Raw genomic sequence first — 22,984 nt, 5'->3', positions numbered from 1 at the left:
GTATCAAGTGACCGCGGCGCCCCCCTTTAAAGCGTGCGGTGGTGACTACGCTGCTGCTGCTGCCGCTGCGCGTGGCTGCCTGGAGTGGCACAGCGCTGTGGAGGCAGCAGCAGCAGCAGCGAGGGATGGTGGATCACGCGCGGATGTTGTGTGAGACTATTCCCTTCCCGCTGTGGGGGGGGGGGGGGGGTTGAGGGTCTGTGAGAGGGTCATTGTCCTCTCTGCTGCTCAGATTCCTTTAAGACGTCGTTGAGGATGGATAAAGATTTCACGGATGACTTGAAGGACCCTACTTCGGCCACATACAAGAAGTTGGAAAGCGACATCCTAAATATTGTGAGTAGCGCCAAGGCAAGGGTCTGCTAATGCTGCTGGGTGTGTGCGTGTGTGTTCCTGTGTCAGTGTGTGTGTGTGTTGCTGTGTTAGTGTGTGTGTGTGTTCCTGTGTCAGTGTGTGTGTTCCTGTGCCAGTGTGTGTGTGTGTTGCTGTGTCAGTGTGTGTGTGTGTGTTGCTGTGTCAGTGTGTGTGTGTGTTGCTGTGTTAGTGTGTGTGGGTGTTCCTGTGTCAGTGTGTGTGTGTGTTCCTGTGTCAGTGTGTGTGTGTGTTGCTGTGTTAGTGTGTGTGTGTGTTCCTGTGTCAGTGTGTGTGTTCCTGTGCCAGTGTGTGTGTGTGTTGCTGTGTCAGTGTGTGTGTGTGTGTTGCTGTGTCAGTGTGTGTGTGTGTTGCTGTGTTAGTGTGTGTGGGTGTTCCTGTGTCAGTGTGTGTGTGTGTTCCTGTGTCAGTGTGTGTGTGTGTGTTCCTGTGTCAGTGTGTGTGTGTGTGTTCCTGTGTCAGTGTGTGTGTGTGTTGCTGTGTCAGTGTGTGTGTGTTGCTGTGTTAGTGTGTGTGGGTGTTCCTGTGTCAGTGTGTGTGTGTGTTGCTGTGTCAGTGTGTGTGTGTGTTCCTGTGTCAGTGTGTGTGTGTGTTCCTGTGTCAGTGTGTGTGTGTGTGTTCCTGTGTCAGTGTGTGTGTGTGTGTTCCTGTGTCAGTGTGTGTGTGTGTTGCTGTGTCAGTGTGTGTGTGTGTGTTGCTGTGTCAGTGTGTGTGTGTGTTGCTGTGTTAGTGTGTGTGTGTGTTCCTGTGTCAGTGTGTGTGTGTGTTGCTGTGTCAGTGTGTGTGTGTGTTGCTGTGTTAGTGTGTGTGTGTGTTCCTGTGTCAGTGTGTGTGTGTGTTCCTGTGTCAGTGTGTGTGTGTGTTGCTGTGTCAGTGTGTGTGTGTGTTGCTGTGTTAGTGTGTGTGGGTGTTCCTGTGTCAGTGTGTGTGTGTGTGTTCCTGTGTCAGTGTGTGTGTGTGTTCCTGTGTCAGTGTGTGTGTGTGTTGCTGTGTTAGTGTGTGTGGGTGTTCCTGTGTCAGTGTGTGTGTGTGTTGCTGTGTCAGTGTGTGTGTGTGTTGCTGTGTTAGTGTGTGTGGGTGTTCCTGTGTCAGTGTGTGTGTGTGTTGCTGTGTCAGTGTGTGTGTGTGTTGCTGTGTCAGTGTGTGTGTGTGTTGCTGTGTCAGTGTGTGTGTGTGTTGCTGTGTTAGTGTGTTGCTGTGTCAGTGTGTATGTTCCTGTGTCAGTGTGTGTGTGTGTTGCTATGTCAGTGTGTGTGTGTGTTGCTGTGTCAGTGTGTGTGTGTGTTGCTGTGTCAGTGTGTGTGTGTGTTCCTGTGTCAGTGTGTGTGTGTGTGTTCCTGTGTCAGTGTGTGTGTGTGTTCCTGTGTCAGTGTGTGTGTTCCTGTGTCAGTGTGTGTGTGTGTTGCTGTGTCAGTGTGTGTGTGTGTTGCTGTGTTAGTGTGTGTGTGTGTTCCCGTGTCAGTGTGTGTGTGTGTTGCTGTGTTAGTGTGTGTGTGTGTTCCCGTGTCAGTGTGTGTGTGTGTTCCTGTGTCAGTGTGTGTGTGTGTTGCTGTGTCAGTGTGTGTGTGTGTGTTGCTGTGTTAGTGTGTGTGTGTGTTCCTGTGTCAGTGTGTGTGTGTGTGTTGCTGTGTTAGTGTGTGTGTGTGTTCCTGTGTCAGTGTGTGTGTGTGTTGCTGTGTCAGTGTGTGTGTTGCTGTGTCAGTGTGTGTGTGTGTGTTCCTGTGTCAATGTGTGTGTTCCTGTGCCAGTGTGTGTGTGTGTGTTGCTGTGTCAGTGTGTGTGTGTGTGTTGCTGTGTCAGTGTGTGTGTGTGTTCCTGTGTCAGTGTGTGTGTGTGTTGCTGTGTTAGTTTGTGTGTGTGTGTTCCTGTGTTAGTGTGTGTGTGTTGCTGTGTTAGTGTGTGTGTGTGGTGTAGCGGTTAGAACGTTGAGTGTTTGCGCGCACACACACAGTGGGGAGCAGTAGTGTGTTGGTTAGCGCACTGCGCTATGAACCCGGTGACCCGAATTCGATTCCCGCTCGTGGCCAACACACACACACGCACACACGCGCACTCACGTATATTCACACAGACATGCGCACTCACATATATTCACACACACGAACATTCACGCACGCGCACTCACGTACATTCATGCACACACGCGCACTCACGTATATTCATGCACACACACTCACACACTCATGTACATTCACACGCACGCTCGCACGTACATTCATGCACACACACACTCTCACGTATATTCATGCACACACGCGCACTCACATACATTCATGCACACACACACACTCATGTACATTCACACACACGCACACACGCTCTCACGTACATTCATTCACACACACACTCTCACGTATATTCATGCACAAAGACAAAGATCCCCCGTATAGCCTTAACAGACTGTAGGGGCAAGTGCTGTTAGCGAGCACCTATGAAGGCCGGAACGGTACACGAGGGGGTGGGTGGCCAGCACCACGCCCGACCGCCTTTGTCTCCCTAGCGGCGATGTTTACACACCGCACTAGGTACTCATTTGAGGCTGAGTCGACCTAGGGGAGGCCCAGGACCGGTTCAGATAATCGTCACTGGTGTTAGCCGTGAGCGGGAATCGAACCCGGGTCGCCAAGTTCGTAGTGCAGCGCGCTAACCGCTACACTACCGCTCCCCACATATTCATGCACACACGCGCACTCACATACATACATTCATGCACACACACACGCTCCCACGTACATTCACGCACACACGAACTGCTATGCAAAGCGACCCCACCTCTTGGACAACTTCCTCATGCCGCGCCGCCAGCGCCGAGCGAGACTCAGCGGGCAGGCAGCTCGCCGCGGGGCGTCGGTCAGCGGCGCACACGCGAAGGGAAACAATCGGAGCTGGGGACAGGTCGGCGCACTTTGGTGGTTGTTGTTGTGGGGACAAGAAGGACGCCGCCTGGCGATGGACTGCAAGGGAAGGAGGTGGGCGTACGGTGACGTGCTTAGCTGTCGCATCGCACCGTCGCCTTTCGCTGTTCCCACGTGTGCCGCTGGACGGGAGGCGAGGTGACATCATCATCAGCCACTTCGTGCTGGGAGTTGCCCTTAGAGGGGGGTTCTCGCCTTCGCAAGGCAGGAGGAGGAGGGGGGCAGGATCAGCGGCGTCGGCCACGCAATCGGCCACTTTGTAGGATGAACGTTGAGATTTATAAGGGCACACGGGGTAACCAGTGAGGTCCTGAATTGTTGGTCTGTGACCAGGTCGGACACTGGTAAGGGGTCAACAGCGATGCACTTCACTGAACGCCCACCCCTTTCCTAGACGGTGCATCTTCAAGCAGCGTCTTTCTTGTTCCCATTCTTGGCCTCTTTCCCAATTATCTTTTTTTAAATCTAGATTGAAAACTCATTTCTTTAGAACTGCTTTTAGTTTCGTTTTCCTTCACCCTGCACCTCCGATGAGCACGGTTGGCTACGTACGGTGCAAAAGAAGTTCAACACGCAGTTGCGTACACATCGTTTGCAGGACTTTTCACCTCCAAGAATGTTGGAAAGTCTGGGAGCGGTCCCTCATCCCTCCGTCTTCCACCGCAAAACCAAAGCCAGCACCCCATCAAGGGTCGTGCCGTAGAGGACGATGCATTTGCCGTCCGTATGCGTGCATGTTCTCCTGTAGCAATGCGTGGTGTCTTCATAACGCCAGTTGCATGCAACGCGGTTGAGGGGCCGTCCATAAATGATGTCACGCACCTAGGGGGGCAGACATTTGTGACGATGTTGAGAAATGTGACGTCACATTAAATAATGTGACGTCACATTAAATAAATATAGACAACACGCTCTACTTAATTAAATAGACTTTTTAATGAATGTTTTCTCCCACAATATCGGAGTGCAGCGCCACATTAAATACGCACTATAAAGACAGAAGTTTAAAGCGATTTGAAGCATGTTTTATTTTCAAAATGGAAATATGGTTTTGGGGGGGTGGGGGTGGGGGGCAGAGCTTTGTGACGTCATATTTGAGGGGGGTTTGACTTTTTGTGACGCCGTGTGACGAGGGGGGGGGGGTCAAAAATCGTCCAAAATCGCGTGACGTCATTTATGGACGGCCCCTGAGGAATCAGCGGTCGTAACGGGTGCCTCGGCGGAGCTATCGTCACGCAAGGCAGCGGGATGCTGCTGGATGGTTCAAGACCAGTGGTTCTTAACCTTGACTGCAGCCTTGCACTCCTTCTCAATCGTTAACAACACTACAATGTTAATGGATACAGAGGGTTCGATTAAACAAAGTAAGTTGTAATTACGTGCAGGTGCTTAATTTGTGTTTCGATGATTTACCGTCTAACAAACGTGGAGGGAAAAACCGGAGGAGCCGGAGAAAAATCCACGTGACCCCGGGGACAGATAAAGATACATGCAGACTTTAAATATACAGATGTTAGGGTCGGGATCGAAGCCCATGACCTCCTGTAAATTGGGCGAGGTTGTTAACATCTCGCCCCAATCGGAGGTGCGAGTTGAATGGTGCTCAGATGGGGCAGGGATATATTGCGGTCGTGGTGTTTTTGGATTCTGGTTACGACGCCAGCCGCCCCTCGCTGCACCACCACCACGCACCATCACCACCACCACGCACCACCACGCACCACCACCACGCACCACCACCACGCACCACCACAACCACCACCACGCACCACCACCACCACCACGCACCACCACCACCACGCACCACCACCACGCACTACCACCACGCACCACCACAATCACCACCACGCACCACCACCACCACGCACCACCACCACGCACCACCACAACCACCACCACAACCACCACCACGCACCACCACCACCACGCACCACCACCACCACGCACCACCACCACGCACTACCACCACGCACCACCACAATCACCACCACGCACCACCACCACCACGCACCACCACGCACCACCACCACGCACCACCACAACCACCACCACAACCACCACCACGCACCACCACCACCACGCACCACCACCACGCACCACCACAACGCACCACCACCACCACGCACCACCACGCACCACCACCACCACCACGCACCACCACCACCACGCACCACCACCACCACGCACCACCACAACGCACCACCACCACCACCACGCACCACCACGCACCACCACCACCACCACGCACCACCTGACAAGCTGTAACACATCGCTCTCTCCCCGTTCACAGCTCATGGGGGAGTACGCGAAAATTGGGCCGACGTTCCGGGGGATCCGGATACTTGGATTCAAGTGAGTGTGCTGCACGTGTCCCCCGGAGCTTCGTTCGCCTATTGCTCCCATGAAGGGCACGAGTGGTTATAAATGCACGTTAGCTGCGCGATGTCTTCCAGGTACATCTAGCTGTTGTCTCTACAGGAACATCTAGCTGTTGTCTCTGCAGGTACATCTAGCTGTGTGTCTCTACAGGTACATCTAGCTGTGCGATGCCTTCCAGGTACATCTAGCTGTTGTCTCTACAGGTACATCTAGCTGTTGTCTCTGCAGGTACATCTAGCTGTGTGTCTCTACAGGTACATCTAGCTGTGCGATGCCTTCCAGGTACATCTAGCTGTTGTCTCTACAGGTACATCTAGCTGTTGTCTCTGCAGGTACATCTAGCTGTGTGTCTCTACAGGTACATCTAGCTGTTGTCTCTACAGGTACATCTAGCTGTGTGTCTCTACAGGTACATCTAGCTGTGCGATGCCTTCCAGGTACATCTAGCTGTTGTCTCTGCAGGTACATCTAGCTGTTGTCTCTACAGGTACATCTAGCTGTTGTCTTTACAGGTACATCTAGCTGTGTGTCTCTACAGGTACATCTAGCTGTTGTCTCTACAGGTACATCTAGCTGTGTGTCTCTACAGGTACATCTAGCTGTTGTCTTTGCAGGTACATCTAGCTGTTGTCTCTACAGGTACATCTAGCTGTGCGATGCCTTCCAGGTACATCTAGCTGTTGTCTCTACAGGTACATCTAGCTGTTGTCTCTACAGGTACATCTAGCTGTTGTCTCTACAGGTACATCTAGCTGTGTGTCTCTACAGGTACATCTAGCTGTTGTCTCTGCAGGTACATCTAGCTGTGTGTCTCTACAGGTACATCTAGCTGTTGTCTCTGCAGGTACATCTAGCTGTGTGTCTCTACAGGTACATCTAGCTGTGCGATGCCTTCCAGGTACATCTAGCTGTTGTCTCTACAGGTACATCTAGCTGTTGTCTCTACAGGTACATCTAGCTGTTGTCTCTGCAGGTACATCTAGCTGTGTGTCTCTACAGGTACATCTAGCTGTTGTCTCTACAGGTACATCTAGCTGTTGTCTCTGCAGGTACATCTAGCTGTGTGTCTCTACAGGTACATCTAGCTGTTGTCTCTGCAGGTACATCTAGCTGTGTGTCTCTACAGGTACATCTAGCTGTGCGATGCCTTCCAGGTACATCTAGCTGTTGTCTCTACAGGTACATCTAGCTGTTGTCTCTACAGGTACATCTAGCTGTTGTCTCTACAGGTGTATCTAGCTGTTGTCTCTACAGGTACATCTAGCTGTGTGTCTCTGCAGGTGTATCTAGCTGTTGTCTCTACAGGTACATCTAGCTGGTGTCTCTGCAGGTACATGTAGCTGTTGTCTCTGCAGGTGTATGTAGCTGTTGTCTCTACAGGTACATCTAGCTGGTGTCTCTGCAGGTACATGTAGCTGTTGTCTCTGCAGGTGTATGTAGCTGTTGTCTCTGCAGGTGTATGTAGCTAACAGTGCATATTTGCTAATAGTCTTTTTCATACCTGATGTAATAGTATTTATAGAGTTTCCTGCCCCCCCCCCCATTCTACATCCGGACCCCTTTAGAATGTTGGCTATCTCCATGATAGAATATAGTATTGTCATCAGTATACCAAGTTTGCAGTCGATACCACATTGGGAAGTGGGTTAAAATTGAGTTACAAGATTTGAGGACAACGACAACAACAACAGACAGAGTGAGTTAAATAAAAGCGTGTAATAATAAAAGCGTGTAAAAACAAACTCGTCGAGCAGGGCAGGGCAGACCGAACAGTGCAGAGTGGTGGCGCAGTGATTTTGCGTACGGCACTGAAAACTCAGCGGCCCAAGTTCGATTCCCCGGCCGTGGCTAAAATCAGTGCGATTGATAATCTGAACCGGTCCTGTACCTAGGCCCCCTGCCCCCCCCCCCAACAGCCGTCACTGACCAGCGTGGTGAAGTATGGTCGAACAACAATATCAGTGCAAACTTCCCGTGGCAGTTGTATCTCCGACTTTCAACACAGAGCTCAGCTCTTGTGTTTATCACACAATGTGCAATCACTTGCATGTGTCAACATTAGCTGAGTTGGTATAATGGTTTGCAAAGGAGAGATGTCATGGTTGGATGCTCGTCTAATTGTTTGTATAGTCTGTCCGTGTCTGTGTGGTCTGCCCAATATCTGTTGTTGCCTGCTCTGTCCACATCTGTCTGTGTGCGTCGCCCGTCATGGCGTGTCTGTCGCTCTGTTTGCATGTCTCTCTGGCTGTCTGTCTCTCGATAAGTCTGATCTGTCTGTCTGTCTCGGTACGTATGTGTGGTCTATCTCCCTACATCTATTTATTTGCCCTGTACATCTCTTTCACTGCCTCGCTGCCTGGTCTGTCTACCTCTCTCACTCTTGTACGTCTGTCTCTCTGTATGTCCCTGTCTCTCTATGTGTATGTCTCTCTGCATGTCTTGTCTGTCTGTCACTCTCTCTGTATGTCCATCTACGTGTGTCTCTGTTAATCTCTTTAAGTTCTCAGCTGGTCAAGCTACGGCTTCTGCACGCACGCTCCCGAGTGCAGGCGATGAGGAGCCGAGAAGGGACACTTTTACAATTGACCCATCAAGCACGCCCGTGCTTGAGTGAGCGTGGGCCAATGCCATTTTCCGTACGGCAGCCCTGAACCAAGAGTGGACATTCGACCTTCCAATGACGGGGGTGGTTTTTAAACACAGGACAAGCCCCCTGCTGACTTCCTGCGAGTGTTATGCAAACATCGATGATGATGATGATGATGTTCACGAGGGTGACGATAAAAAAAACAATCATTCGGTTACATTTGCTAATCTGACGTTCCTACAACACATTCCTGCGGAGGGAGCTGGTAGGAACGTTGGGTTGCTCGGTCAATGGCCAGGGTCAACGGCGGCGTGGTGTATTCTGCAAATATGGCCGACTGTGAGGGCGGGCACAAGCCGGCGTGAGTAGGTTAAACGTTGAGTTTTATAAGGGCACCACGGGGTGACCAGCCCCTCCCCACCCAGCCCCACCCTTCCCACCCAGCCCCTCTTCACCCTCCCCTCTCCACCCAGCCCCACCCCTCCCATTTTTGGATTCACGACGGACGGATGGACACAATAATCCCCTGTGGGCTGGTGTAACCAGGAGGTTCCTACCAGTAAAAGCGACGCGTGGCATGAAACCACGTTGAGCCACTGATCACTCAGCTGTGGAACCAGCTCACGTCCTCACCCACCGTGTTGTTTCTACTTCCTGCAAGGGTTGAGGGCCACGCTTGCAGATGAAGTCAACTGCACAGCAGATGTTCAAATGTCCATTTGTCTCCGTTGGTCATATCTAACTAACGTCCTGAGCCAGTGGTGGAAATGTCACATTCATATGGCGGGAACCACGTTGGTCACAGGAGCGTCATCAAGTGAATGATTGATTGTTATTTCTTCGCAGGAAAGGCAGCGTCGTCGTTGAATACGAGATCTTGGGTGACAACCTCACCTTGCCAGAGGTCGCTAACAAGGCAAAGAGTGTGATTGAAGCCTTCCGTAACAACGGGACGAAAATAGACTCCATGGAGATCTTTAAGAAAGGTAAAGTAGGTCTCACTGGCCGCTCACGCGAATCAGCTTCGCCACGGCGGCGACGTAGACGTCGTCTCCTTCGCCTGGTGCCCAGGAAGTGGTGGGTTCGATCCCGGACCCTGGCGACGCCTGCAGTGCATTTCTCTCTCCGCGTGTTCTCTCTCTCTCTCCGCGTGTTCTCTTTCTCTCTCTCCGCGTGTTCTTTCTCTCTCTCCGCGTGTTCTCTCTCTCTCTCCGCGTGTTCTCTTTCTCTCTCTCCGCGTGTTCTTTCTCTCTCTCCGCGTGTTCTTTTTCTCTCTCTCCGCGTGTTCTCTCTCTCTCTCCGCGTGTTCTCTTTCTCTCTCTTCGTGTGTTCTTTCTCTCTCTCCGCGTGTTCTTTCTCTCTCTCCGCGTGCTCTCTCTCTCTCCGCGTGTTCTCTTTCTCTCTCTCCGCGTGTTCTCTCTCTCTCTCTCCGCGTGTTCTTTCTCTCTCTTCGTGTGTTCTCTTTCTCTCTTTTCGCGTGTTCTCTCTCTCTCTTCGTGTGTTCTTTCTCTCTCTCTCCACGTGTTCTCTCTCTCTCTTCGTGTGTTCTTTCTCTCTCTCCGCGTGTTATTTCTCTCTCTCCGCGTGTTCTTTCTCTCTCTCCGCGTGTTCTCTCTCTCTCTCCGCGTGTTCTCTTTCTCTCTCTCCGCGTGTTCTCTCTCTCTCTCTCTCTCCGCGTGTTCTCTCTCTCTCTCTCCGCGTGTTCTCTTTCTCTCTCTCCGCGTGTTCTTTCTCTCTCTCCGTGTGTTCTCTCTCTCTCTCTCTCTTCGTGTGTTCTCTCTCTCTCTCTCCGCGTGTTCTCTCTCTCTCTCCGCGTGTTCTCTCTCTCTCTCTCCGCGTGTTCTCTCTCTCTCTCCGTGTTCTCTTTCTCTCTCTCCGCGTGTTCTCTCTCTCTTCGTGTGTTCTCTCTCTCTCTCTCTCTCCGTGTGTTCTCTCTCTCTCTCTCCGTGTGTTCTCTCTCTCTCTCTCCGCGTGTTCTCTCTCTCTCTCTCCGTGTGTTCTCTCTCTCTCTCTCTCTCTCTCTCTCTCTCTCTCTCTCTCTCTCTCGCCACCGTTGGGTGCGGTCGTGTTCACCTGGAGCTCCTGCTCTAACGTGTGTGTGGGTGGGGGCCTGGGCTCAGGTGTGAGCCTGAGCCTGGCCTAGGGAGAGTTTTCCTAGGGAAAAACGCTAGGTTATCTCTGCGTTTCTCCCCGTGTATCGGCCTGCTGTAGTTAGTTTGTATTACTACTGTCGTTTGTGGGTTTGTCTGTGTGGTGCGTTTGTCTGTGTGTTTGTTTTTTGTTTGTTTGTCTGCTTGGTTGGTCGCGTTGTGTGTTAGCCTGGTGTTTTTTTTTCACCTGCTTTACCTGGCTTAACACCGCGTGTGTTTGGCCTGTTTGTCTGTTTGTCTGTTTGGTGAGTGTTTTGTCTGTGTGTTTGTTTGTTTGTGTGGTTGCTTGTGCGTGCGTTTGTTTTGTTTATCTGTCGTTTTGTTTATTTGTTTGTCTGCTTGGCTGGTCGCGTTGTGTGTTGGCCTGGTGCTTTTTGCCTGGCTTAACACCACGTGTGTTTGGCCAGGTTGTCTGTTTGGTGAGTGTTTGTTTTGTGTGTTTGTTTGTTTGTGTTTGCTTGTGCGTGCGTTTGTTCGTCTATCTGTCGTTTTGTTTATCTGTAAGTTTGTTTTGATTGTTCGTTTTCGTTTGTCTGCTTGTTGGTTCGGTCGTGTGTGAGTTCGTCTGTGTGTTTGTCCTGCGCGTGTGTGTGCCTGTCTGTGTGTGTGTGTATGTTTGTGTTAGGTGTTGGTGTTTTTATTTTTTTTTTCATTTTTTTATTCGTATTTTTATTTATTTTTTTGGCGATTAATTTTGTTGCTGCTGGTGCTGCCATGCGGGCGACATGGTTCAGCCCAGCAGCATGGAGGCTCTCACCGACGATCATGGCTTCCGGTGTTTCCCATCGCCGGGGACAACGCCTGAGGAAGTCGCCACTGCAGTGGCAACGCACACCGGGCTGCCTGCTGTCCGGGTGGTGCAGCGGGAAAACCGTGGCTATGTTGTGTACGTAGCCACGGTGGAGGCAGCGGCACGGGTGGTCGAAAAAGGGCTCGAAGTCGGAGGTGAGGGGGGGCAGCGGGTGCAGTGCACCCCTCTCACAGCACCGACGGCGCGAATCACCATCACGGGCGCTCCACCATATATGACTAACGCGGTGCTGATGGGAGAGCTGCAACGTTTCGGTACGGTGGCCTCAAACATCAGCCTACTACCTATGAGAACGCGGAACCCTGCCATGCGACACATCTTATCTGGGCAACGGCAGGTGCTCCTCATCCTGAAGGGTGGACGCACCGTGTTGGACGTGGCCTTCAAGCGCACCGTTGGTGGCCGCGTCCACACGGTGTACCTGGCCACGACCGAACCACGCTGCTACGGATGTGGCAGCGTGGGACACGTCAAGAAAAATTGCTCCACCAGGGCGGGGTCGGGTGGAGCTGGGACAGGGACGACGCCGACGCTGCAGCCGCAACCGCAGCAGCAGCGGGAGCATCGCGAGCGGCAGCAGCAGCAGTTGCAGGATCAGCAGCAGCAGCAGCTGCAGGATCAGCAGCAGCAACAGCCGCAGCAGCAGCAGCAGCCGGTGAGGGAGCACCCCCCGCCGCCGCAGCAAGAGGTGCAGCAGCAGCCGCCGCAGCAGCAGCAGCAGCAACAAAAGCCGCACCAAGATGGTGCCGGTTCCACGCTGGAGCGCCGGGAGCCGGCCCCAGAGAAAGAACCCTCTGACGAGGACGGTGGAGAGTTCACCAGCGTCGGAGGGTCGCGGAAGAGGAGGAAGACGGGCAGGCGCGGGGGCGCCCAGCCCGTGGAAACAGCCAAAACAGCTGGCGACGGTACCCAGCCAGCTGGCCGACCTGTGGAGGAGCGGGGGGGGGGCGTGGGTGACGCGCCCCTGGTGGAGACGACCGAGCCGGGAGCGCGACCTCCGGGCCCGACCTCACCCCCTCCAACGCAGGGAGAGAAACAATTGACGACCGCCACCGGCGCCGTGGTTGTGCCGGGTGGCGCCGAGGCTCCGGGAACCACCTCTCCGCCTGTCCTGAGGGAGGGGGAGGAGATGGAAATGGACCCGGGGGAGAGTGGGCTGCCTGCGAGCGGGATTGTGCCCAGTGAGGGCCCGGCCCCAGAAGGGGTGGCGGGGACGGAAGAGGAGGCCTGCGCCGACGTAGGAGGTGGCGTTACCCTCACCGACATCGGGGGGTGGCCCGACACTGATGACAACGGCGTGCCGAGCGGGTTCGTGCCGGGGAAGGGCGACCCTCCGCCCATCCCGAAGATGTATTCCGAGAGTGTGAAAGCGAGACAGAAGAAGAAGAAGAAAATGCCCAAAATTGGGCTCGAGCCAGGGGAGGCCCCGGCCCCAGATGGAGCGGCGGAGGTGGAAGGGGAGAGCTGCGCCGACGTGAGAGGGGACGCTGCCCTCATCGCCATCGGTGGGTGGCTCGACACCGATAACAACGGTGTGCCGAGCGGTCTCGTGCCGGTGAAGGGCGACCCTCCGCCCACTCCGAAGGATTGGATGGACAATAGGGTGGAGACGGCGAAGAGGAGAAAGATGCCCAGGATTGGGCTCGAGCCCGGGGAGGTCCCGGCTCCAGGAGGGTTGGCGGAGGCGGCGGGGGAGGCTGGCGCCGATGGGACGGGTGACTGTGAGGGCTCTGAGGACGACTGGGACGAGGAGGAGTACCCCCGAAAGCACGCAGGGTGGAGGAATGAAGGTCAGCGGGGGGAGTACACCCCCGCGAGACTCCGCACGTGGATGAAGCAGGTGTATGGCAAGCGGAACGTTTACGTACAGAAAAAGTTCCCCAACAGGGGGGCTTTCATTAAGATGGCAAAGACAGTGGTCAAAGACCCACACAAATACCGCTTCAACCGGCAGGAAGTTCACCGTCTGAAAGCGATGATGACCAGAGTGAGGAAGCTGCCACCCTCCCCCCTCCAACCGGAAGAGGAGGGTGATGAGGATCAGGAGGAGGCCTGCTATGCGAAAGGGGGCCAAAGCCCGGAGTGTTCGGACACTGACTGTGAGAGCGGTGGCGAGGTGGAGTGAGATGGCTGAGCAATGCTTGGTGTTGCCATGGAATGACCACACCGAATGCACTCGGACTTGGTTTCAGCGCAATTTGCGCTGGAACCGGAATAACACGCACACCGGACACTGACTGCGATGCGATGGCGATGTGTTGCGCGATAATAAGTGGAATGTATGTTGTTGTCATGACAGCATGTACATGTTGATTGGTGATCCAATGAAGCAAATGCTGTTGTCATAAAGACATGTACTTGGCTTGACCGCACGGAAACTTTCCAGCGCAATTTGCGCTGGAGTAATAAAGTTTCTCAAAAGTCAAAAAGTCTCTCTCTCTCTCTCTCTCGCCCCCGTGCGGAGAGGCCACGCCTAGTGGTCGCTCCTGCTCCACCAGGTGAGCGGATGGAGGCCTGGGCTCAGGTGAGAGCCTGAGCCTGGCCTAGAGAGAGTTAACTAGGAAAAACTCTAGTTTATTCTGTTTTCTCATCCCGGGGGTCAGCCTGCTGTAGAAACAGGTTGCTATTACTACTGTTGTGTGTGTCTGTGTCTGTGTCGTGTGTTTGTCTGTGTGTTCGTTTGTCTGCTTGGACTGGTCGCGTTGTGTGTGGGCCTGGTGCTTTGTTACCTGGATCGGCACCACGTGGGTCTGGCCTGCTCTGTCTGCCTGGTGAGTGTTTGGTTGTGTTTGTGTTGTGTTTGGTTTGTGCTGTGTGGGTGTCTGTCTGGTTTGTGTGTTTGTCTGTGTGTTTGTTTTGTTTGGTTGTCTGCTTGGCCTGGTCGCGTTGTGTGTTGACCTGGTGCTTTGTACCTGGATCAGCACCACGTGGGTCTGGCCTGCTTGTCTGCTTGGAGAGTGTTTGGTTTGTGTTGTGACTTGTCTGGTTGTTTTGTGTTGTGTGTTGTTTTGTTTTGTTTTGTGTGTGTTTGGCTGGTTTGTGTGTTTGGCAGTGTGTTCGTTTGTCTGTTTGTCTGCTTGGCTGGTCGCGTTGTGTGTTGGCCTGGTGCTTTGTACCTGGATCGGCACCACGTGGGTCTGGCCTGCTTGTCTGTTGGGTGAGTGGTTGGTTTGTGTGTTTGATTGCGCGTGCGTTTTTTCATTTATCTGTCGTTTTGTTATTTGTATGTCGGTGTGATTATTCGTTTTCGTTTGTTTACTCGTTGGTTCGGTCGTGTGTGTGTTCGTCTGTGTGTTTGACCTGCGCGTGTGTGTGCTTGTCTGTGCGTGTGTGTGTTTGTCTGTCTGTCTGGTGATTGGTTTCAGGTGTGTGTTGTGTGTTTGTTGTGTCGGGGGGTTATTACTTTTTTCTATCACTTGTTATTTATTTCTACGATTATTTTGACAAAAACAACAACGACAACGAAAACAGCATCAGCAGCAAACACCCCAACGACACAGCGCACAGGTGTTCTGCCGCCGCCATCATGGCGCAGCGCCAGCGCGCGGAGGAGGAGGACGCGAGGATGATGAGCCTCACGCGGAGGAACGGCCTCGTGGCGTTTCCTCCGCCGGAGGTAACTGCCGAAGCTGTCGCCGTCGCGGTGGCCGCGTGCGTCGGCCCCGCCAACGTCAGGGCCGTCCAGCGCCAAAACCGCGGTGTCACCGTGTACGTGGCGGAGGAGGAGATGGTGGCGCGCGTCGTCGAGAAGGGGCTCACGGTCGGGGAGCTGTATGTACAATGCGCCCCGCTTGCCTCACCCGCGGTCCGCGTGCTGCTCTCCGGCACGCCGCCGTACCTCTCCAACGCCGAGCTGCGCAACGACCTGCAGCGTTTCGGCACGGCCGTGTCGAGTATCACGACATTGCCCATGCGAACGACCAACACTGCACTCACGCACGTCAAGGCACTGCAGCGGCAAGTGTTCATGGTCCTGAAAAATGGGGCCGAGGAGCTTGACGTTACACTAAAATACACCATAAACAAATGCACGTACACGGTGTATGCCTCATCGGTTGGACTCCGGTGCTACGGGTGTGGCAAATCGGGCCACGCCCGCAGAAACTGCCCGAGCAAGGTGAGCGGGGTGGCCGCGCCACCTGCCGCGACGACGCCGGGACAGTGGGGGCGGCCAGAGGCGCAGCACCAGCAACAGACGCAGCAACAGAACCAGCAGCAGCAGCAGCAGCAGCCGCAGCAGCAGAAACAACAGCAGCAGCAGCAGCCGCAGCAGCAGCAACCGGAACAGCAGCAGCAGCAGCCGCAGCAGCAGCAGCAGCAGCAACAGCAGCAGCAGCAGCCGCAGCAGCAGAAACAACAGCAGCAGCAGCAGCCGCAGCAGCAGCAGCAACCGGAACAGCAGCGGCAGCAGCCGCAGCAGCAGCAGCAGCAGCAACAGCAGCAGCAGCCGCAGCAGCAGAAACAACAGCAGCAGCAGCAGCCGCAGCAGGACGAGCGGCAGGACCGGCGGGAGCGGCAGATCATCAGCCACGACCCGCCGGGAGCGGAACCAGGCGGCGACGCGCAGGCGCCGGGGGACGACTCCGCCGGCTTCGTCACGGTTGAAGGGAGCCGAAAGAAACAAAGGGCCAAGAGGAAGGCGAAGAACGGGCACGCGGAGGGGGAGCACGAAGGCGCCCCCCCAAAGCGCACGGCCGGCATCGATGGAGACGCGGCGGGGCAGCCCGAGAACGCTGAGATCGCGGCACGGGGGGAAGAGATGGACCATGGAACAACCCCACCCCCCACCCCCCACCCCAACCCCCCCACTCCCCACCCCCCCACCCCACCCCCCCCCATCACCCCCCCCCACCCCCCACCCCCCCGCCCCACCCCCCCCACCACCCCCCCCCACCCCCCCCCCACCACCCCCCCCCACCCCCCCCACCCCCCCCCACCCCCCACCCCCCCACCCCCCCCCCAGAGGCGGACACCCGCAGCGGCGACGGAGGTGCGCTGCAGCCGGCGACGACGGCGGCCGAGGGAGCGCCCGTCGAGCCGGACGACGAGAGTCGCCCCGGTCCGAGCGGCGCCCTGGGCCCACGGTGGTGGGCAGCGGACGCTGACCCCGGGGGTGACCGCGACGGGCGCGCGGACGCCGGGGCGGGCGGCGGCGACAATGAAGACTGCGGCGCCCCGGGAGGAGGCGGCGGCGACGATGACGTAGACGACGACGACGACGCCTACACCGTGTGTGAGGGCGACGGAGGCAGCGTCTGCGGGAGCGAGTGGAGCTGCGGCCTGGTGGAGCCGGATAGGAAAATGCCCGCGCAGACCATCCTTGCCTTCTTTAGAGACAACTATGGCAAGAGGGTGTTTTCCAAAAAGGCTTTCCCGGACGCGGACGCGTTCCTCTCCACGGCGCAGGAGATCTGCCGGCGGCCGGCAGAGTACGGCTGCACTCCGAGGGAACGCTACCGTATTAAAGGAATGATGACGAGGCTGCGCGGGAAGGGGAAGGCGGCCTCAAAGGAGGCCTCAAAGGCGGCAGGGCGCGTGGACCTCCCCTGAACGCCGCGATGGGACCACAAGTAGTTGTCGCGACCATAAATTGTAACGGTCTGCGCAGCGAGGACCGGTGGCGCCGGCTGTGCAGGCTCCTCGACGATCAGGCGGTCGACGTGGCTTTAATACAAGAAACCCACCTAGACGCCGCGCTACAGCCGAGCCGCCAGCAGCTGCTGCACGGGCGCTCCTTTTTCTTTAGCAACGGGGTGAACGGGGCGGCGGGGGTCGCGGTGGTGTGCTCCCGGACCTTCGCCCCGGACGCCCTGACTTTTCGGGAGGTAGTGGCCGGCCACCTCGTCGTGGCGGACATGGTGCTCGCCGGCACCAAGGCCCGCGTGATAAATGTGTACGCGCCCAGCAAGTCGAGGGACAGGGCCGTGTTTTTCAAGGGCGAACTACGGCGGGTGGTGGCGGAGACCGACGGCGTCGAGGGGGCGGTCACGATCGTGGGGGGCGATTTTAATTGCACGCTCCAACCCTCCCTCGACCGAACTGGGCCAGAACCACACCCCGAATCTGCAAGAGAGTGGGCGGCCGTCGTGGCCGACCACGGACTACTCGACACGTGGCGGCTCCAAAACCCGGGCCGGCAGCAGTACACATGGACCAGGTGCGGTGCGGGGGGGCGGCCGAGCCTGGCCAGGCTAGATCGGGTGTACGTCACGGCCGGGGGGGCCAGCCTGCTCGGTGAGAGCGGGGTGGTTCCCCCCGGTTTCTCCGACCACCACATGGTGTACGTGCGCCTGCATCTCCCTCACGGTGGGCAAGGGCGGCCGTATTGGAAACTGAACGTGAACCTGCTGGACGATGGTGGATTTCGGGCGGCCTTCCGGGCCTTTTGGAAGGTGTGGGAGGAGAGACGGGGCCGTTTCGCCACCCTCCAGCAGTGGTGGGACAATGGGAAGGCCCAGGTGGGGGTGTTGGCGAGGGCCTACATGGGCCAACACGTCGTGGCCCGGCGCGAGGAGGAGGAGGTTCTCCGGGCCCGGGTGCTGGCGGTGGAGGAGGCACTGGGCCACCACCCCGCCGCCGAGGGCTGCAGGGAGCTGCGGGAACAACAGCGGCTCCTGAGGGCCGTCTCGGACAATGACGCATACAGGGGGTTTGTGGGCCGGAAGATGACCCACCTGTACAGTATGGACGCGCCGACGAAAGCCTTCTTCAGGCAGGGGGCCACGCGGGCCCAGCGGGCCGACATCACCAGCCTGACGGGGCCGGACGGAGAGACCCGGTGTGACGGGGAGGGAATCGTGCGCCTCGTCAATGGGTATTACGGACGGCTTTTTTCTGAGAAGAAAATTGACGAGGAGGCGGTGGCGGAACTCCTGGAGGGCGTCCCCAGGTTGGCTCCGCCTGACGCCAAACTGCTCGACGAACAGGTCACCATGACGGAGCTGGAGGCCGCGGTGAGGAGTCTCGCCGCGGGGAAGACCCCCGGCATAGACGGCCTTCCTACCGAGTTTTACACGACTTTCTGGAGCGAGCTCGGACCGGCGCTCGCCGACGTACTGCGCGAGAGCCTCCGGTCGGGGGTGCTGCCGCAGAGCAGCAGGCGCGCGGTGGTGACCCTGCTCCCAAAAAAGGGTGACCTGCGCCGCTTAGACAACTGGAGGCCGGTGTCCGTGCTATGCACGGACTGTAAGGTTTTGGCTAAAGCCCTGGCGAACCGCCTGAAGACCGTGGCGGGGAGCCTCGTGCACCCGGATCAGTCGTACTGCGTCCCGGGGAGAGCCATACATGACAACGTCGGGGTGGTGCGGGACATCATGGACCTCGCCGCCGCCCACAGCGTTGATGCAGGCCTCTTGTTTTTAGATCAGGCGAAGGCCTTCGACCGTGTCTCACACGCGTATATGTACAGGGCGTTGGAGGCATACGGGGTAGGGCCAACCTTCAGGGCGCAGGTGCGCCTCCTGTATACGGAGGTGAGTAGCCTCACTAAAATAAATGGCAGGCTTGGCGCCCCCTTGGCCGTCGGGGGAGGGGTCCGGCAGGGGTGTCCTCTGTCCGGTATTCTGTACACCTTGTGTATAGAGCCTCTCCTGCGGCGGCTGCGGGGTACGCTGGGGGGGTTTCAGTTCCCGGGTGCGGGCGACGCGCCGATCACGCTCTCGGCGTACGCTGACGATGTGTGCGTCGTGGTGACGGGCGCGCAAGACGTGGAGGCGGTCCGAGGCGCGGTCCGTCTCTACGAGAGGGCCTCCGCCGCCAGCGTAAATTGGGAAAAGAGCAAAGCGATAGCGCTGAGACCGGGCGGGGTGGTGGGCTCACTGGCGCTCCCGGGAGGCGTCGCCTGGGGCGCGGGGGGAGCCCGCTACCTCGGGGTACATCTGGGAAGCCCGGTTGAGGTGGAACAAAATTGGGTAGAGGTAGAGGGAAAAATTGACGCGACGCTGGCGGCGTGGGCCCGGTTCGCCCCGGGAATGGCGTACCGGGGGAGGGTACTTGTAGTCAACAATTTGGCCGCGGCACTCCTCTGGCACAAAGCCAAAGCGCTGGAACCTCCGGCGGGGCTAGTGGCGCGGATACAGAAGCGCTTCACCGCCTTCGTGTGGCACGGTCACCACTGGCAGAGGCCAGGGGTCCTGTGTCTGCCGGTGGCGGAGGGGGGACAGGGCCTCGTGCACGTAGCGGCGCGAATCCGGACCTTCAGGATCCAACAAGCGCAGCGACTGTTGTACGGGGGGGAGGGACGGCCCGGGCGGCCCCTGGCCCTCGGCCTGCTGCGGCGCGCCGGGCGTCTGGGGTACGCCCGGGAGCTGTTCCTGACGGACCAGGCCATCGTGGACCGAGCCTCGCTGCCCGCGGTCTACCGCGGCATGATGGACGCGTGGTCGACGCTGGATTGGGCGCGGGTCGGCGGCGGATACAGGGCGGCCCACTTCGTGGGGGAGCCCTTGTTCGCCAATGCAGTCCTGCCTGGCTTGCGGGGTGAGCATGCCCTGGCCAGGCGCTTTGCCGAATGCGGCATCGGACGGGTCGGTGACCTGCTGGCGCCCGGACGGGACGCGTGGCGGACGGCCCTCGAAATTTCCGGAGCGGCCGGACGCCGCACGGTCCTGGCGGGCGCGAAGGTGCTGAGGGAGGCCCTGCGGGCGATGCAGGCGCTGGGCGTCCGGCTGGCGGAGGTCGGGGAGGAGGACACCCCCCCGTTCCCTCCGCTGGCCTTTTCGGTCCGCGCCCCCGACGGCCACGTGGAGGGCGGGACGCTGCTGCGCATGGCGGGGTGTACCGAGGTGCCGCTCGAAGGCGCGCAAAAAACGCGGCTGTACGACGCCTGTCTGAAGGCGGTGCTGAGCGCGGAGCTGGTGGGCCAGCCGGACACGGGGTGGAGGGAACACTTTGGCGCGCTGGACACTGCGGGGCCCCAGTGGAAAAACTTGTACCGCCCTCCCACCACCAAGCGTTGCGGTGACCTTCAGTGGCGGCTGGTGCACCGCACGCTGCCAACGGCCGTGTGGGTCAGCCGCGCCGTGCCGGGGACCCCGGACACGTGTGCGTTCTGTGGGGTGCGGGAGGATGTGGTTCACGCGTACCTCCAGTGCGCGAGGCTGGCGCCACTCTTGGCCTTCGTGAAGGCGGTGCTCCGGAGGCTGGACGTTCCGGCCCGAGAGAGCGCGTACATACATGGGGTGACCGGCGTGGCGGGGCCCGTCAGGGACGTGGCGAACTTTGTGTGCGCGCAAGCGAAGCTCGCAACGTACACGACGAGGAAACGCGCGCTGGAAGGAAAGGTCGGCGGCGCGGGGGTGCTGCAGGTGGCGCAGGCCCTGATAAAGGCGCGCGTGCGGCTAGAATTCGCCCACCACAGGCTGACGGCGGCCGAGGGGGAGTTCCTCCCGCGGTGGGGTAGGGCGCGGGACGCCCTGTGTACGGTCGATGACGGCGCGGTCCTGTTTGTGTTTGACTCCCTCCCCCCCCCTGACCGGATGCCCCCCCTCCGCCCCCCCCCAGAACCCCCCCCCCCCCCTCAGGGGTGACCGGTGCGAATAGTGCCTGGACACTGAAGCGGGCGCGACGTTTTTTGTGGTTGTGCGGTGTGGTTTTTGTGGTTGGTTTATATCGCGCACATGGGCGCCACTGCACTGGGCAGAGGGTGCCGGAATAAAGACATTCAAAAATCAAATCTCCGCGTGTTCTCTCTCTCTCTCTCCGCGTGTTCTCTCTCTCTCTCCGTGTGTTCTCTCTCTCTCTCTCCGCGTGTTCTCTCTCTTTTTTTTTTTTTTTTTTTTTTTTTCTTTTTTTTTTACGATCAGTGGAAACAAGAAGATGCTCGGTGTATTCGGCACTTTGTTTCGGTCATCATTTCGTAAATTTTTTTTTTTTTTTTTTTTTTTTTTTTTTTTTTTTTTTTAAACTGGGCTTTATGTAGCCCTCGCTCGCTCTTTCGCTCACTCTCTCGCTCGCTCGCTCTCTCGCTCTCTCTCTCACTCGCTCTCTCTCTCGCTCGTTCTGTCGCTCATTCTTTCGTTCACTCTCTCGTTATGTACGCCGCCCCCCTCGCAGTCCGACGGCCTCCGACGGGTAGCTCATAACAGCATGCAGAGCTCCCCGTCATCTGCCACGGAGCACACGGCCTCCTCCATCGCCCACTGCTCCATGAAGGCCGGCACGGCGTGGGTCAACCGTGCATGGCGGAACTCCAGCCACACCCTGGCTCCGACCAGAGCGCGGAAGATGCCCAGGCTGCTAGCCGGACGTTTCCCCTCCAGGGCCACTTTCCTCGCCCTGTAAATGGCGAGCTTGGCGTAGCCGACGAGCACGTTGACCAGCCCCTGAAGATGTTGGGATCCGTCGCCCTTTCGGTATCCAAAGATGAGGACCGTCGGGGAGAAGTGGAGGCTGAACTTTAGTAGGATGTTTCTCAGGACCTTGAACAGCGAGTCTAGGCTCTTGCACTCCACGTATTGGTGCGCCACCGTCTCCACTTTACTGCAGAACCGGCACTCCGGGGGCGTGTCGGTGAAGCGCGCCAGGGAGGCGTTGGTGGTGACGGTGCCGTGGGCGATGCTCCAGCTGAGGTCGCCGATGCGGTTGTACGTCGGGCTGGAGTAGAGTTGCCTCCAGCGAGGCCTCTCCGGAGAGATGCAGGGCAGGGCTTTCCTCCAGGCATGGTCCTTGTGGCTCCTCAGGGTGTCCTGTTGGTGAAACCGGACCATGTAGGAGTAGAGCACCTTCCTCTTGACATTTGCGAAGGCCACCTCTGGTAGGTCTTCCAGCCGGCACAGGTTGTGATCCGCCTTCGCTTGTCGGCATTGGCGCTGCAGCGGCACGACGGAGAGCTCCGGTGGAGGGGGACCGAGAGGGGCCTCGTCGTCCCCAACGCCGATGGGGGGCGTTCTCCCCGCTGCCGCTGAGAAGGCTTCCTTGGCTTCGGCCAGGATCCGGGCAGCCACCCGGAGCGATTGCAGCCCTGTCTTTGTGGCCATGTCTGCTGGTCCGTGTGTTCTCTCTCTCTCTCTTCGTGTGTTCTCTCTCTCTCTCCGTGTGTTCTCTCTCTCTCTCTCCGTGTGTTCTCTCTCTCTCTCCGCGTGTTCTCTCTCTCTCTTCGTGTGTTCTCTCTCTCTCTCTTCGTGTGTTCTCTCTCTCTCTCCGTGTGTTCTCTCTCTCTCTCTTCGTGTGTTCTCTCTCTCTCTCTTCGTGTGTTCTCTCTCTCTCTCTCCGTGTGTTCTCTCTCTCTCTCTTCGTGTGTTCTCTCTCTCTCTTCGTGTGTTCTCTCTCTCTCTTCGTGTGTTCTCTCTCTCTCTCTTCGTGTGTTCTCTCTCTCTCTCTTCGTGTGTTCTCTCTCTCTCTCTTCGTGTGTTCTCTCTCTCTCTTCGTGTGTTCTCTCTCTCTCTCTTCGCGTGTTCTCTCTCTCTCTCTCTCCGCGTGTTCTCTCTCTCCGCGTGGTGGTCGCCGTCGATTGTTCTCCGGGTTCCTCCGGTTTTACCCCCCCCCCCCCCCGCCTCGAGTCAACGCACGTTAAAGATTATTTTGCTGCTACGATCAATGATTCCCGCGTACGGTGATGATGACGATGATACCAGCCACTTCGATGATCAGCGATCATCACGCGTGGCCAGGCCGCCCTGGTTAATACTGCGGGCCGCACCTCCGATTAGCACGGTTGGCTCCGTACGGAGCGAAACAAGTTCAACATATGTACACCCGCCCGCCTTTTGTCTCCCCAGTGACGGTGTTTACACATCGCACCAGGTACCCATTTGAGGCTGAGTTGAGCTAG

At 57.3% G+C, this 22,984-nt stretch overlaps 1 protein-coding gene across 1 annotated transcript in view; it reads left to right on the top strand.

The window, feature by feature from the left end:
* LOC144935764 (adhesion G protein-coupled receptor F5-like) overlaps positions 1 to 22,984 on the top strand; it is a 62,804-nt gene that overhangs the window by 12,571 nt on the left and 27,249 nt on the right. Inside the window, exons 8-10 of the mRNA XM_078862507.1 lie at positions 233 to 336; positions 5,578 to 5,639; positions 9,100 to 9,248. Coding sequence (XP_078718633.1) covers positions 233 to 336; positions 5,578 to 5,639; positions 9,100 to 9,248 — 315 coding nt within the window. The remainder of the gene's footprint in view (positions 1 to 232; positions 337 to 5,577; positions 5,640 to 9,099; positions 9,249 to 22,984) is intronic.

This window comes from Lampetra fluviatilis, chromosome 14 (genome assembly GCF_964198595.1).
Source record: "Lampetra fluviatilis chromosome 14, kcLamFluv1.1, whole genome shotgun sequence".
In the NCBI taxonomy this organism is placed as follows: domain Eukaryota; kingdom Metazoa; phylum Chordata; class Hyperoartia; order Petromyzontiformes; family Petromyzontidae; genus Lampetra; species Lampetra fluviatilis.
This window is presented reverse-complemented; position numbering and strand designations above follow the sequence as displayed.